General features: G+C 38.3%; 1 protein-coding gene across 2 annotated transcripts in view; it reads right to left on the reverse strand.

Moving 5' to 3' along the window:
* The window catches only part of st6galnac3 (ST6 (alpha-N-acetyl-neuraminyl-2,3-beta-galactosyl-1,3)-N-acetylgalactosaminide alpha-2,6-sialyltransferase 3), a 107,145-nt gene that overhangs the window by 40,683 nt on the left and 49,340 nt on the right, over positions 1-17,122 (reverse strand). For both annotated transcript variants that reach the window (XM_051914508.1, XM_051914499.1), the window contains one exon: positions 4,877-5,286. In XM_051914508.1, coding sequence (XP_051770468.1) covers positions 4,877-5,286 — 410 coding nt within the window. The remainder of the gene's footprint in view (positions 1-4,876; positions 5,287-17,122) is intronic.

Below are 17,122 nucleotides of genomic sequence, written 5' to 3' on the forward strand. Positions count from 1 at the left end.
AGCTCACTCTCGAGATTTGTTGTGCGAACACAGGTACCTGGTGCTCAGGCACCTCAGCAATCTGGGGCTTCGGGTTAACTGGGAAAAGTGCAAAATCTCCCCTATGCAGAGTATCTCTTTTCTCAGTATGGAGTTGGACTCAGTCATCATGACGGCACGTCTCACGAACAAGCAAGCACAGTCAGTGCTGAACTGCCTGAATTCATTCAGGGGGAAACAGCGGTTCCACTGAAACTATTTCAGAGGCTCCTGGGTCATATGGCATCCACAATCATATTGCTCGGACTGCATATGAGACCACTTCAGCACTGGCTACACGGCCAAGTCCCGAGATGGACATGGCGCTGTGACATACATTGGGTGACCATCACACTGATCTGTAATCGCACTTTCAGCCCGTAGTCAAACCTTTCCTTTCTACGGGCCAGAGTGCCTTTATAACAAGTGTCCAAGCATGTTGTTGTCACAACAGATGTTTCTAGGACGGGCTGGGGCACTGTATACAATGAGCATGCAGTCCTGGGTTCCTGGATAGGACCTCAACTACACTGGCACATCAATTGCCTCGAGTTTTTAGCAGTACTGCTAGGCCTGCGCTGGTTTTGACAACACATCAACAGTGTCATACATCAACCATCAGGATGGTCTACGTTCTTGTCGCGTGTCGCAACTCGCCTGCAATTTCCTCCTCTGTAGTCAGCAGTGGCTCAAGTCGCTCCATGCTATTTACATGCAGAGTGAGCTCAATCATGCAAATGATGTGCTTTCACGACAGCTCACTCTCCCGGAGGAATAGAGGCTCCACCCCCAGGTGGTCCAGCTGATCTGGAGTTGATTCGGAGACACACAGATAGAATTGTTTGCTTATCCGTAGTCCTCACATTGCAAGCTGTTTTGTTCCCTGTCTGAGGAGACCCTCGGTACGCATGCTCTGGCACACAGCTGGACCCCTGGGGCCTTTGCAAGTATGCATTTCCCCCAGTGAGCCGGCTCGAACAGACACTGTGCAAGGTCCTGGGTCAAGGTGGGGTGGCTGCCGTCCGAGAGGGAGCGGAGGAGTCGCCGCTGTTCGCCGTGGGCCGGAGCCTACTGCCGTCTGCCATGAAGGGGAGAAGCAGGGAAAGGGAGACTCGCTGCCCTCAGTTGGAGGAGCCATCGCCGGCCGCCAGGGGGCGGAGGAGGATTGAGCCGTCCACCAAGCGTCCAGTACCATCGCATGGCACCACGAGGAAAGGTCTCTCGGCTGGCTGAAGACTGCGGCAGTGTGTCCGGGAACCGGACCAAGATTTTTTTTTGGTCTCTCCCCTCCCCTCCCCTCTCTTGTCTCTGTCGCTCCTTGTGCTTCCGTCTCCTTTTTTCTCGTCTCATGTGGCTGCCGAGACTGGCCCCCGGGGGGAGTAGAGTGAGATTAGGAGTACCCCCCGGCCTGCGAGGGGCGATGGGGTTATGTGACGAGCAGGGCGGGGTGAGAGCCGGGAGAGAATGGCGTGAGGCCGGTGGCGTGGTGGTCTCCTATCTCACGGAGGAGCTCCGGAAGCATAAAAGGTGGAGCGATAACAGTGAAGGACGCGAGAGGACCAGGCCTGGATTTTCGGCCGTGAGGGACTTTTACTTTTACTACAGCATTTTACTTTCATTTTGTTGTTGGTTAATTTTATATTGTTATTAAACTTTGTTGAACGTTCACCGGTTCCCACCTCCTTCTTCCCGTATATACAAACTGTGTTACAGAAGCATAGAAAATAAAATAGAAAACAGTTATTTTGAATTGTAATATTATTTTACAATATTACTGTTTTTACTGTATTTCTGATCAAATAAATGGAGCCTTAGTGAGCAAAAGAGACTTCTTACAAAAACATTAAAAAAACATCATGTCATTGACACTTAAAACATAATCTTAAATCTGACATCAGTCTGTATGTGCTGAAATTAATCCAGTAAAAACAGATATTGATATACCAAAAGATAAGCAAAAGTGTTTATTTCACACGCCCCCCAAAACCAAACAGCCATTAAAATCCATTACCATCTGAGTAGACCTCAAAAGGATTAAAAAGTGTGTTAAGTGACATGTTGCAATCTCTCGTGTCCATATACTCTATATTTAATAGTTTTCATAGAACCTAACCAGAGAGTGAAATTGGTGCAACTTCATTTGCCAAAGGAAAAGAGTTGTTAAAGGATGCAAGACACAACAATTAATTTAATTAATTACATGATTAATTACACTGTTCACCCTTCCCTTACCAGTATCCCACCTCAATCGCAGTGTTAAAATACAACATGAACATAATAAGTTCAAAGTACCTAACAATTATTATCATTATTATTATGTAAGTACATAGTAGTTAAAGACACCTAATATAAAGTGGGATCCATGTTTGACTGCATAGTTGAACTCTCTGTATCTGTTTCTTTGATATAACAGCATCCAAAGGCATACAAGTTCTTCTTTTGAATTCTGCTGCAGTCTTCTGTGATTTTAGACTGTATTAGCGATAATTCTATGCCTCTCAACTACACAGTCCAATCGCAGGTGTTGTGTATAAACGAGGTTTCTCCTAAAATGTGATTCAAAACAAAGGCTTTACTGCCAACTGTTTCCTGACATGCCAATCTGCTCTATTAAGGCTGATTTATTACTGACATTACACACACATCTGCTCATGGCCATGCATTCACTCACACTCACACTATAAGTGGCTCTTCTCTATGCAGTAAATGGCCACATCTCACCTACCGGATGTACAAACTGCAGCACACTGTTAGGGACATCACTATCTGCTTGCTTTTCCTCTAAAGGAATTGATGTAGGATAAGCGATAATCCTCTTCAGCCCTCCTTAGGAATATCTCTTATCTGTGCTATAACACAACAGCATTAGGACTATCATGTGGGGATTACTCTTGAAAGGCAGAACTATCGCAGGATTTCAGTCGGACTGATCAAATGTAATCTAAGCCTCTCCATGAAATAGAGATTTTTTGGAGGCTTTTTAGAGAGTAACAGTGAACCTGCTGACTTTGTGAGCGCTCAACTTCAAATGAAACATTCATGAGGGTGTTATGTTATGGTCTGATGACTGTAATGAGTAATATCAACAGCTGATTAATTCCTGCGCTATGAGCGCACAGTGTGCCAGACTCATTAGCACACAGCGAGTGCTCTTCAGAACTCAAATAACCTTGAGAGTCCATTGATTTCTTCTGACGACATCTCACCTTTGGTACCACTGGGATGTTGACAACAACACAAGGAAGATTTTACCTACTCCGCCTTCCTGAGAACATGGAGTTATTGGAGTGGCATTTTACAGAAAGCTACAGATTTTACAGTTATATTGCGTATCTAAAGAGGACAAAGAACACATTGGTTTTCAGGTGTGACTTTTTTTAGGTATGTTTTGTAGGCTGTTACATGTGTCTACAGTTTTGTAGGTGCTATCGAGCCATTTTGCCACACCTAATTCTGAAACCCATATCAGATGTAATTTTCACCACTTCTGACGTGTGTGCAAAGTTTCATGAGTTTTCAAGCATGTTTAGGCCCTCAAACATGCAATTCATTTCAGAGAAGAAGAAGAATTGACCGAGCAATTACAATAGTGTCCTCACACCATCAGTGCTCAGGCCCTAAATAAAATGTCATGAGGTGTAACCATCATATTTTATTAATTAATAAATATAATTACATTTTTTGGGGGGTTAAGTTGCACCACATGATACTTTTCAACTTTGCCATAAAAATATATATTTTAATATTAGACTTATTGATTAATATTATTTCCTGTTTTAGTTTTCTGCATGTTAGTTGTACCACATGACTTTGACTTGGTGAACAAAAGTTTTCCAAATATTAATACGTTTTTGTTTTTTTTAGAACCTATTTGTAAAGTGTCACCAATGTAATTCTACTTCCTTAAATTTAAATTTGAATAGCAATTATCCATCCTATTTGTTAACTCAATTAAAATTCACTGAACTGCAATTTCAATGGTATTCTCAATTTAGTTCTGAATGGTGCACAACTCACAGATACAAGCCACTGCCTGGAACCTTGAGAGTTAATGTTGTACAGTTACGTAATAAGTTTTACAGTTTTAAGGCTACGTTCACAGTCACACTGTCAGTTTTTGGGATTGACAACTGCATTTACTCACAGGTGTGAGTTTCAAAATGTCCCGTTCATACAGCAACTTACAGTAGCATCTTGAATAATGTCTGTACAAATGTGCAACAGGAGTCAAGCCCGAATTCCCTTACCAGTAACCATAGCGACAGTGATCAAAGAAATATCAAAAATGGCGATGTTCATAAAACTGAAGAGTCCAATCGAGCGAGTTCATCCATAAAATCTTCATTAACTGACAGCAGCTTTTATATCTGGTTGGAGAGTGGAGCATTTGAGTCACGTAACACAAAACTGACAGGAGCAGCTCCAGCGGAGAACAATGACTAGATCTAAAACCTTCAGCAAGATACCGAAAGCGAAACCACACATGAAAACCCGCAACACAGGGTAAACACATGTTTGTGCAGCACAGAGCAGCTCTTTCGCACTGTATGACGTGACAGACAACTAGTTGTCCAGTCCGGTTCTGTCCACACAGCAAGGGTTTTCTGAGAATGCAGTTGTGAGTCCTGAAATTTACGGGTCTGAGTTTGGTTATAGAATGCGGTTGTCACTCCCATAAATAACTGATATGTGTGTGAATGTAACCATATTAAGGACTCAAATAGAGGACTGACAACCGTATTCTGTGCCGTGTGAACGTGGCAAAAGATGTTTAATGTTTAGAATCTTGGCCAGATTAACTACCTCCTCCATACACAGACATGTCACAGACTACAGGAGGTGGTTACGGTGCTCTCACCTGTCTTTGCCTGTCTCCTTCTTGAAAACTGTGTCACAGTAATTCATGCGCTCTTCTGTGGTGACGTAGATGCGAGACTGTGGGTAGTTTTCCACCGCTTGCCGCAGCATGTTGTACACAATGCCCTTGCCATCCTGCCTCATGTTGCGCAAGGGTCCCCAGACCACATAGACAGTCTCATTCCCCTGGCCGAAGAAGTGCTGGGGCTTCTGGATTAGCAGAGGAACACTAGTGTGAGACACCACTCTCAGGTCCGTCCTGCGGCCCACGTCCCTCTCAAAGCCCCGGGTGGGTGCGTTGTTCATTCTCCATATGCAGGAGGACTGGTCGATCTCAGTCCCTGCCTCACGCCCCAGCATCTGGCCAGAGCTGGAAACTATACTGCAAACCTCACAATGCAGCTTCAACGGCTAAAAGAAAAGAAGAGAAATGGGGCTAATTAGAATTAGCGGTTCATTTAAATCATGCATTGCAAGCTTTCATAGTCTATTTTACCAAATTAAAGAAAATAATTATATACAAAATTACATATAAACTATATACAAAATAGTGTTATTATTTTATATAAAATTATTATTATAAGTGATGAAAAACTTTGTGCTGCTTTTGTGGAATCTGTGATATGTTTTTTGTTTGTTTGTTTTCCAGGATTCTTTGGTGAATAAAGAATTTCAAAACAACAGCATTTATTTGAAACAGAAAACTAACATTTAAAATGTTTTTACTGTAAGTTTGATCATGTAAGTTTGATCATATATAAAAAGAGCAGCATCCTCTCACATTCAACAGTTTTTTACCAGCAAATTTCTTAACATGTATAAATATTTGTATGAACATAAAAAGATGAAACAACTGAGACATAAACTAAACAAATTTCACAGATGTTTGATGAACAGAAGTGGAATAAGGAGTCCCTGAACAAAGGGTGACTTATCAAAGGTCAGTATTTGTTGTGGCACCAAATGCTTTAAGTTCTACAGTACATCTCATCCTTATGGACTGCAACAGATTTGCCAGTTCTTGCTGTGAGATATTACTCTACTCTTCCACCAAGGCACTTGCAAGTTCTCAAACATGTTTGGGGACACAAATGGTCACATGTGGTTTGGTGCTGCAAGGATGATCAGTTGTCCGTCCTGTCTCCCTGTCCTTACATTACAGACTTTGCAGTTTATTGTTCTGTTCACATCTGCTGTCTTCATGGCACCTGCAGCAGGTCTATGGCATGTTTACACAGGTGATCAGGGACTCTAGGCATCTTTCTCCTGGTGTTTCTTAGAGTCAGTAGAAAGGTCACTTTAATGTCCTAAGTTATTGGAAATGTGACCTTAATTGCCTACCACCTGTAAACTGTTAGTGTCTTATGGACTGTTCTACAGGTGCATGTGCAAAAATTGTTTAAGGTTCACTGAACAAGAATGAAAAACATTATTTTGTTAGTTTATTTGAATTTTACAAAATTATTTGAAAAAGGGACATCTTATATATGCATTAAATTGACCAAAACTTACAGTAAAGTTATTTTTAAACTTTTTTACTAAAACAATATAATTTGATTCTGTCTTTTGTAACATTAAAAATGACTAGTCGACTTTAAAGGGTTAGTTCACCCAAAGATGAAAATTTTGTCAATAATTACTCACCCTCATGTCGTTCCAAATCCATAAGACCTTTGTACATCTTCGGAACACAAATTAAGATATTTTTTGAAAAAATCTGTGAGCTTTCTGGCCAATAATGATCCGCCGTTCTGACATAGAACCTGGAAGTGCTGCACTGTGTTTACTACGAGAACAGCGTAGGAGACTGACATGGAAGAGAAGAAATTGTTGAATAAAGTCGTTATTTTTGTTTGTTTTTTACGCACAAAGTATTCTTGTCGCTTCATAACATTTAGTTTAAACCACTGTAGTCACATGGACTATTTTAACGATGTCTTTACTACCTTTCTGGGCCTTGAAAGTGGTAATAACGTTGCAGTCTATTGGAGATCAGAAAGATCTCGGATTTATCAAAAATATCTTAATTTGTGTTCTGAAGATTAAAGAAGGTCTTACAGGTTTGGAACGACATGAGGTTGAGTAATTAAGGACAGAATTTTCATTTATAGGGGGGTCTAGGGGCATCGTCCCCCATTTTAAACAGCTTATTGTACATTTAAATTAATCGTCGTTCTAAACTAATGCGCTGCTGCATTGTAACATGCACACACATACAGACAGTTGCTCGCACATGTGCAGATCGCGCGCACATAGTAGCGCAGAAATGTATTGTCAACACTGTTCTGAGATTTATCAATAAAATAGCTTAGAAACTGAAAAGTTCTAGCAAAAATTTCTTAGTAACTAAAACCCACAGTTTCACTATTAATAGAGAGACTCTGCCATATAGATTAACTGCAGAACATGAGATCCAGGGGGTGAGGTTGGATCCAGATCCAATTCCTGCCACTTTACATATCCCTAAACCTACCCATCTCCACCCCCTGGATCTGGATCCAACTCCTCCCACTTTACATATCCCTAAACCACCTCAGGTTATGACTATAACCATAGTTCCCTGAGAAGGGAACGAGACGCTGCGTCCAGGACGCTTTGGGAACACCTCAGCATGATTGCATCTGATGCACCAGTGTCACCTTGTTTCTCGGCTGGCCAATCAATATTTAACTTAGCAACAGCATGAGTAATCACCTCCACCAGCTTCTCATATGCTGGGGAAAGAGATGGCGAGTCTCATCACATCCACCTCCTCAGAAGTGGATTGTTAAAGCGACGGGCTCCCTCCCTGGGCGGAAGAAGCCGCAGCGCGGGCTTCCGACACCAGAGAGGGAGCAACTGATCCTCCAGGTGAGGGCAGAGAAAGAACGCTCACGCCCGTATCAAACCCCTCTGAGAGATCCATCTGCAAACCCCATGATCTCTTTCTCCGCTGTGCCTCAGCAGCAGCGGGTCCAGAGCCATGAGGAACGCTGGCCTGTTCACTTTTCTCAAAAAGTGACAGGCGGGAGCGGAGCGTGCGAAGCGGTAGCCTCTCACAATGCTCACAGTCAGCCCCTTCGAAGGCTGACAGAGGATGCCCCGCTCCCAAACACATAACACACAAGTCGCGTGTATCCCCACCCATGAGAAAACGAGGGCAGGGAGGAGCACACTGCTTGAATGTTTGGTTTGCCATGACTGTGACTGTGACTGTAATATGTAACTTGACAGACAACAATAAATAAGACACACAGTTTCACACAGAGCGCTTTGCTGAGGCACAAAAGCTGAAGCCGGTCTTGCCGGATGTGTATTTATCCTTTCCTGGTCGTGACGTCACCCGCCCGTGACGTTCACTCTCGCCATTGGCTAGTTGACACACGTGCATCAGACGCAATCACACTGAGGCGTTCCCAAAGCGTCCTGGACGCAGCGCAATTTCCCTCGAAAGGGAACTACCCGTCTCCACCCCCTGGATCTGGATCCTGGATCTTGTGTTCTGCAGTGAGAAGCTACTGGAAACCTGTGAGAAATATAATGACCCAAAGACAAAAGAACTTATAAAAAACAGTCTGTTATGTAGGAGCAATTTCCTTGTAAGCAGCGCTGTGTCATATGCTATAGCTGTGTACAAGGCAACCCACCTTCGAGTCTCAGCTTGAGGTTCAGGCTTATTTGATCATTAATGTCACCATTAGCAACTAGTCGACATCGACTCGACTTTAATCACATAAATGTCAACTTAAAAACATCTGAAGTTATTCTTATTTTAGAATAAGTTTTTATTTTATTTTTATTTTATATATATTGACATACATACACAACACAAAAAACATCTATGCCACTATAATGCTTTAAAATAGAGTAAAGTACACTGTATTTGTGAATTGGCTTGACAATTGCCTGTTTCTGGCATAAACAACAATGAAATACTTTCCCATTAAATTGTTCACCTAAATCTCAGTCTTACAGCTCAATCTATTGAGAGGCTCTGTGGATACATGACATTGCGGTGATGAGAGATGATGCTGTGTGCTTTCAAGTGCAGCCAAGTGTGGCATTATTGTGAACGTTACTGTTATATTCAGTTTTTGTTAGAGTCATGCATTCCACCAGATAAGGATCCACTTTTATGGTGGAAAGAAAATATGAAGCAATGTAAGAAACTTAGCACTTAAACTGGGCCCCAACTCAAATAATCAGGTGGTAAGGTGGAGGTGGTAGGTGGTACTTGGCCTGAAAAGTCTGAGAACCACTGTAAAATATAAGTCTGCTTAGTCTGCTTAACAAATATACTAAAAATGTGAGTATGCAGAGTGTGAAATGCATACTTTGACAGGACCCTTAAACACTTACCCCTCTAACCAGCAATGTAATGACTAATCATCAACATCATGGCATTAAATCTATCACTTTGGTCTTTCTATTTATCCGCCTAGAATACCAAAGGGATGCTAAATGCCATGAGATTGCCCTAACAAATTGGAGCATGTTTGCCCTGCTTGGTTGATCTGCAAATCCGAGAACAATTTACTATTGCTCAAGACAGGATAATGGTGGCAGGGACCGATCAATAGCTTATGACTGACCAGCAGATCAGTAACAATTAGGAAGTAATTTGAGTTACGCCTCCTTAAATGTTACATTACTCACATTATTCTATTGGGAACAAATAACCGATAAGACAACCACTGAATCACTGTGACTGTGACAGTGAAAAACAACAGCAGTAAGCCTTCAGACACACTTAGTGCATGGCAAATGATAGATATTTGGCATCCAAAAATGGAAATGAGATTATGTGTATCATCATACCAAAGAAACATGGAAATTAAAGTAAAGAAGATGCACAAGATATTTGTGCCATATTGAGATATTCTAATTTGCCTCAAATTTATAATAAATATGTCAAGTAGGACAGAAGATATTGGCTAAATCCACACTGCTTTGACTAATATAATAAGTAACTACCAAACCTGTTTTCCTGCATCACTATATGTACAGTAGGTATTATAGCATAACCCCTATTTAGAAAAGCCAGTCATGAACAGGAACAGTCAACTTTAGGTCTGTGGGGTAGAAAGATGACTGGAGCTTCCTTGAGTCTTGCCTCATGAGTATAGCCAAGGTTTCTTGATTGTCTAAATCATGTCAACTAACCACCAGGGTGCCTCAGGGTTCAGTGCACAGCCCCATCCTCTTCTTGATATATACAATCTCACTATGCCCAAACAATTTAGTTTTTTCTGATCTTTGTTTTGACTCCCACCTTATGCCTTTTATTTTGAAAGTTATTGTCTCTCTTGTCTATAGTGGCTCAGTGGGTAGAAGGCAGGAGGCCTTTTTGTGTGGACAAGTTATTCTCCCTCATCCACGTGGATTTCCTTCAGGTGGTCTGGTTTCCCCCACAGCCCAAAGACATGCAGATTAGGATTAGATTGGATGCTGTTAAATTGGTCATAGGAGTAAGTGTAAGTGTGTGCTAGCACTGGGATTGCATAAGTTTACTGTCAGTGCTGGGTTCCGTCAGGAAGCGCATCACACAACACTAAAGTCTGATTAAAACCACCAGTCTTTATTTTCACAGAAAACTGAAAGATGACCTTTCTCCAGCCAAAACTTTATGCTAGATGTCAAGAAGGTTTTTAACACTCAAGGTTCTCATAGTGTTTTGCCAAAAAAAAAAAAAAAAAAAAATTGGCAGTGGCTATTTGCACTAAGTGAAAATAGCGATAGATGCTATTTACACTAAGTGCAAATAGCGATAGATGATGTTTACACTAGTGTAAATAGCAATTAGATGCTATTTACACTAAGTGGAAATAGCAATATATTCTATTTACACTAAGTGACAAAAGCAGCATTTTCTTGCGATATGCTATTTATACAAGGTGAAAATAGTGATAGATTCTGTTTACACAATGTAAATGTAGCAGTTCTTTGCAATAAGAGTAAATAGTAATTAGATGCTATCTATACTTTATATTGGCAGATACTATTTGCACCTCAGTATTTTTGTACATTAACAGGATGCAATAAAATCATAGAGTGTAAATGATTATATTTATTAAAATTATTAAATAGATGCTGCCTTATTGGGAGAATAAAAACCCTCCCTACACCTTCCCCTAACCCTACCCAATAATCACTTTTAATATTATTAAACACTCTTTCGCATTTTTTTTTTTTTTTTTTTTTTTTTTATGTTTAGAAGATTGTTTTCATTTTTATTGAAAATAAATGCGAAAAGTGGATTCGAACCTGCGTTGATCGCATTAAAAGTCAGGTCTGTGAACCTTACTTGCTACTGCTGCGCCACTGAAAACATAGAATTATTAGTGTCTTTTTAGTTAGTGCAAATAGCGTTTGCCAACAAGGGATGCTATTTGCACTTAGTGTAAATAGACACTCCGAAAAAAAATTGAGCACTCCAAATGAACCTAGATGTAAACTAAACTAATATCTTGTAAGATGGTCAAGTGTGTTTTGGTTATACCTACAATTGCAACAGGTATGAATTTAATAATAATTTCATTTAATTTTTATTTTATTTTATTTTTTAACTAAAAGTTAATTAAAAACGTGCATCATGTTTGCTATCTCAGTTCAGTTTGAATTGAAATAGATAATAATTTAAAAAATAATAATTAATTAAAAAAAAAAAAAAACATTCTAAACTTCTAAATGATGAACAATAAAAGTTAACACATCGTGAGCACAACCAGCACAAAATCATTTAAGGGAGACTGGGGAACATTTCAGTGCAGCCATAGACTCTCACTTGTTCTTCTAAACCTAGTCTGTCTCAACCTGCTGCTGGACATACAACTCACACTGATGTACACATATTGATTGTTTGGTTGGAGCAGGAACACACTCTCTCTGAGTTGGTAGTCATTAAACTGTTCTGGAACATCTGGACTGTGCCTGGATTTCATTACCAATCTGGCCAGAATAACAAAGAATATATGAGCACACGCAAACACACAGGAGAAATTAATAAAGTGATCTGATGTATAACAAAAGAATTACAATGCACCGCTATTCAATATCATATCATATTTCATCTACAACAGGAAGCCGTGTGCAGCAATATATATTAAGCAATAGGTTATTATGTCAAATATAAGGTTATTTAATGTGCTCCTAATAAAATATTATGCTAAAAATATCAACAGTAAAGCCTCCCCTAAAATTTTCAGAAGGAGATTATATACTTTACACAAGCTTTTTTGAAAGTTACAATAAAGCACGTTGATAAGTGAATAGCATAGTTTATGCGTACTGTTATGCTATAACTTCATTGGTTTGTTTTATGACTGGGCTTCACGCATTAGCACTTTTGATCTAAAACCTCATGCAGAGTTCAGCACCTCTGGATATGTTAAATCAGAATGAAAACAAGGTCATAACAAAGAGAGAGAGAGAGAGACCAAATGCAAATAGCAATGACTAAGTGAGTGTGCTACAAAGCAGACCAGAGCTTTTATCATAAAAAATAGTCCTGCTGATTAAAGACACAAGTATGTTTGTCCTAGATTTTTCAGTTCTACCCTAGAGACAGTGTTGAGTAGTTTACTGTAGTTTAATAATATGTAATAAAAGCAGGTAATTAATGCACTTAAAATCAGACTTTTTCAGACTGCCGCTTTGTCATGATGCTGTAAAGAGAATATGCTCCTTTTTTGCAATTTTTTAAAAACAGAAATCTTCTTGTGAATGACATCAAATAAATGATTAATGGAAGATTAAAAGTAACAAGATTAAATTACTTAAATCTAAATCTAATCTACCCAACACTGCTGGAAGACATAAACAAATGGTTTGCATTGTGGGATCCTAATCAGTTAGGGATGGATACACAAACACATGCGTTTTGCTGAGAGAATGAATAATGGGCTTTTAAGAATATGCACACACTTTAAGCCTGGAACCTTATTTGAATCAAATTTATTCATTTACATACTCATTTAATTTTGTTCTGAAAAAAAAAATGGCATGTGGTACTGTAATTACTGCAATATTCAATGCACACTGCTTATACAATGCTGATAGACAAAGGAGAAAGAGAAAGACAGGGAGAGAGAAAGAGAGAAAGTATTCATTTTTCATTTGGTATTCAAGCCAGAGATGGAATACAATGCTTCTGACTACTGTGAGCCTTGATAAACTGAACTCTTCAAGCTTTTTTTTTTTCTTTCTTTCTTTTTTTTTTTTTTTAAAATGTGTGTGGCATTTTAAGCACAGAATTAATGTTGCCTCCCCCACTCAGCAGCCTAACTCCAGTAAACATAATAAAACCAAAAACTAGTCCTGATTCACCTGTCAAAACAAACACAGTCTCTGTGACAAGATACAGAGGAGATGGTGCATAAATTACTGGCTTCAGGACTGCTGAATAAACTTTATTTACCATAAGCTCTATTTGCCAAGACTAAAAAGCATACACAATAAGTGGTAAAACTAAAAAAACATAAACAAGTGAAAATGAAGATAAATATAAGCTATAACTAATGGGCCATTACTAGCTGAGAATGTTACTTTTGCAAATTTAGTTTAGTTGGTCCATATGGTGAAGCATTAATTTAATTTTCACAGCTTGAAAAGGCAAATTCAATTTAATTCCACTTTCCTTTAGAAGGCTTAATACATTATATATCCGTGCTTAATTAGTAAACATCTTGTTTAGAGTAAAAATGTGAATATTTTCACTGCAATATTCTGACGGAACTGTGTAAAAATGTTAAGCAAATGAATCTTTAATGAGAAAACTGCTGGAGACAAATGCTTATGTCAGTTTGAGATCAAATTTCTGTTTCAGTTAACAAAAGCATATTGATCTTATGACAGCTTGAAATTAAGCAACTCTTTGAATCAAAATTTAAATCTGTTTGTAATTATTAATTTAAGGAGTATAATTATTTTATTGGATTTTACTCTTTTTTTTTTATTCTTTAAACTTTCTAGGATCTGCTGATGATTCTAGTAATCTCACATGCTCTTCCCATCTTGCATGAATAGAGTATTATACATATATCCTTGAAGAAAGGGCTTCAAAATAAGCATAAGACAATGTGTACACACACAAAAAACACTAGAACAGCATACAGTCATACTAAGTGATATCATACTTGATAATCAGTTATAATAATAAATCTTATGGGATTACAACTAACCCTGAAATTCATTAAGATGCTTCAGAACTATTCTATAAATTATTCATTAAGAAAATTATATATCTATTTGTGCCAAACAGGGGCCTCTATGGGATTCTGTTCCACCACTTCATTTTAGGCCAAAAAAGTGATCTTAATATGCATGTGTGAAGGTAATATTATGCACAAAAGGTTGGATAAAACGTCCTCTGCTGACAGAGCCCAGTTTTTAGGCATATAGCACTATGTCCTTGGGATGGCTATCAGCCTAAACATCGCTCATTGTTAAAGGGCAAGTCGCATATTTCTGTCAAAATAAATGCCAGTGGAGACACATTTATGGTCTCTGATAAGATTAAGGCATGTAGGAACATAATCCTGTGCTGATAATATGCACTAATGACATACTCAATCAAACACCCCGGTTTACTGCAAACAAGGACAAAAACAGAATAGAAAGGGAAAAAAAAGAATAGATCCAAAGTGAGTTACCAGGATCAACACAGACAATAGACTAACACTACTTTCCAAATGACATGCACGATGCCAACGTAGAGGACTACAAAGGGAGAATAATCATGATCCCAAACCAAAAAAGTATCACTTCAAAGGGAACTTTGATATGAATGCTTTCATAGGATGTTTTCAATAATGTTCTTTGTTATTCTAATATAGAAGGAATTGAAAGAAAATAGAGTTACACTTTATTTTGTCACGATTGTGTTTAGTTCTATATTTGATAGGCTGTTCTGTTTCCCTTAGTTCCTGTTTCCTTGCTCTGTTTAGTTTCGGTTTTCTTGGTTCCCTATTTGTTCTTATGGTTACTTATAATTATCAGCTGTGTCGTATTTAGTTCCTTGTTCATCCCTGCATATATACTCCCTGTTCAGTTTTGTCCTCTGTCGATTATTGTCTGATGTAATGTGTTGTGTTACTCCCGTGTTCATCATTAAAGTCTATTTAGAGAAATCCTAGTTCGTGCGTGTTGCTTATCCTTCCCAGAACATTACAATTTTAAGGTGTTACTACAAATTTAAGATACTATGATTAAATAATTCTTAGTTAACATTTTAATTTTATTTTCATTTTAATTTCACAACTGGTGTTACAGTTGCCCTCGACTTCACAGATTAAATGGGACATGAACTGAGAAATCAAATTTTCCTTGATCTTTTGACATTTAAGAGGTCATCCTACTACAGAAATATACGTTTCAGAAATCAACTTCCTTGTTAGTCCAAAAACAGCTGTTACTGAAACAATGCTCCAATAATGACTTGTTTTGGATTTTGTCTCAGTATGACGTCATAGTGCGACGAAAGCAGAAGATCATTGCCTACTTCTATATCACGTCTTTGGCCCCGCCCACTGATTCACACATGTAATAAGAGGTGAGTAAATACAAGAGAGAGACTTTAAATCCGACAGTAACTTTAAATTCGAAAGCATCGCAATTTTAGACAGCAGAAGAACAGTATAGAAAATACAAAAATGTTATATACAAAAATGTTTTTCTTCTCAGAAAAAGTGTTATCCCTTGTACAACTGTCCTCTGTTACAGTCACCCCTGGTCTTCCTTAAAGTAAGTCCATCATTCACATGGAAAGCAAGCAAGAACATGTGAGAACGATAATTTAGGAGTTACTGACAGCTTACACAGCAACCTGTCTGAAAGTACACACAACCTTGACAGAGGGCCACAATCTTAACCTTTTTGACCTCATGGGACACCATGAATGATTCATGGGACGCACTACACAAATTTTGCTGACACTTGGCCTTATGTTACTTGCGGGTAGGAAAGAGACGTATTGATGTTGGACATTTTTCTAAGTGCTAAAAGCCTTCGCTCACTCCCTACGGCTTTATGAGACAGATTGAAAAAAAGTGCTCTGAAGTCTGGGTTGCTTTTAGAACAGTGATTGTGTTGTTTGCGTGGCTGACGGGCCATTGTGGACCGAGTCCCTGTTGAGCCAGATCAGTTACTTGTGATTCATGTGTGTTTCTAAGGGGTAGAAAAGCAAAGTTGCTTGAAATGCAAATGGATATGGGCTCTGGGCAGCTGTGTAGACAGTTCAGATGTTAGAATACGTTAATGTTCATTGGCTCTGCTATTGTGGAACTTATGAAAGAAAGTGAATGATACACCACATTAGTCCAACAGCCCAGAGAAAATCAGACAGCCTTTTTTCATTAAAGCTGAGATGAGAAAAACAAGAATATGCCGCATCTGCGACTTCACTTTGTCAAGCTACACCAGGACTGTATAAGCATGTAAACAAAGTACAATATTTTATAAATATATATATATATATATATATTTTTTTTTTTTTTTTTTTTTTTTTGCAGGACTGTGCTTTATTTCTGTGCCAAAAAAGTTTAAAGACAAAGAAAAATCAATATTTCTGGTCAGCAAGGCATATTTTCATTTTGATATATCATGAATATTTTGTTTTTGTATTAATGTTTCTTAGATATTGTCTTTTTTTTTTTTTTTACTGATGCACCAAAATGTCGGCAACTGAAAATATTCCTTCAAAACAGTTTCAGAGTGCCAAAATAATTGTTCGAAACTCTTGACGATTAATTAGTGCTTCTACAAAGCCGTGTTTTGACTCTGTCAGTCAGACAGTGTCTATTTGATGAACACACACATGGATAAGTTGCCTACAAGTACAATAACAAAACTTCACTAAACACTCCTATTTTTATGCCTACCATCCAATAATCACAATAAGCTTTGTGTTTTGTTACTTTTGACATTAAACAAAGTCTAAGTGTCCATATTCTGTCAATTGTATTATGAAATTCAAACAAACGTTTTGATGCTTTTTAATGTTGCATGACATATAAATTCAATTTTTATTTGAGTGTTGATTATTAAATAAATCTGATCATTATAATCGGTTTTCAGCATCACTATTTTAGCTCTTTCCCTGCCAGCATTTTATTTTGTAGTTGATAAAAAATATTCAAGTTTCATTCATTCTTTTTTTTTAATTTTTTTTTTTTTTTTTTTTTTTATCAACACTTGAATGTGGATAAGTTTTGTTAAAAAATAAATGAATAAATAAATAAATAAACAAAAAGTCGGGAAAATCATGTTTTTG

Source organism: Ctenopharyngodon idella, chromosome 2 (assembly GCF_019924925.1).
Source record: "Ctenopharyngodon idella isolate HZGC_01 chromosome 2, HZGC01, whole genome shotgun sequence".
Lineage (NCBI taxonomy): Eukaryota > Metazoa > Chordata > Actinopteri > Cypriniformes > Xenocyprididae > Ctenopharyngodon > Ctenopharyngodon idella.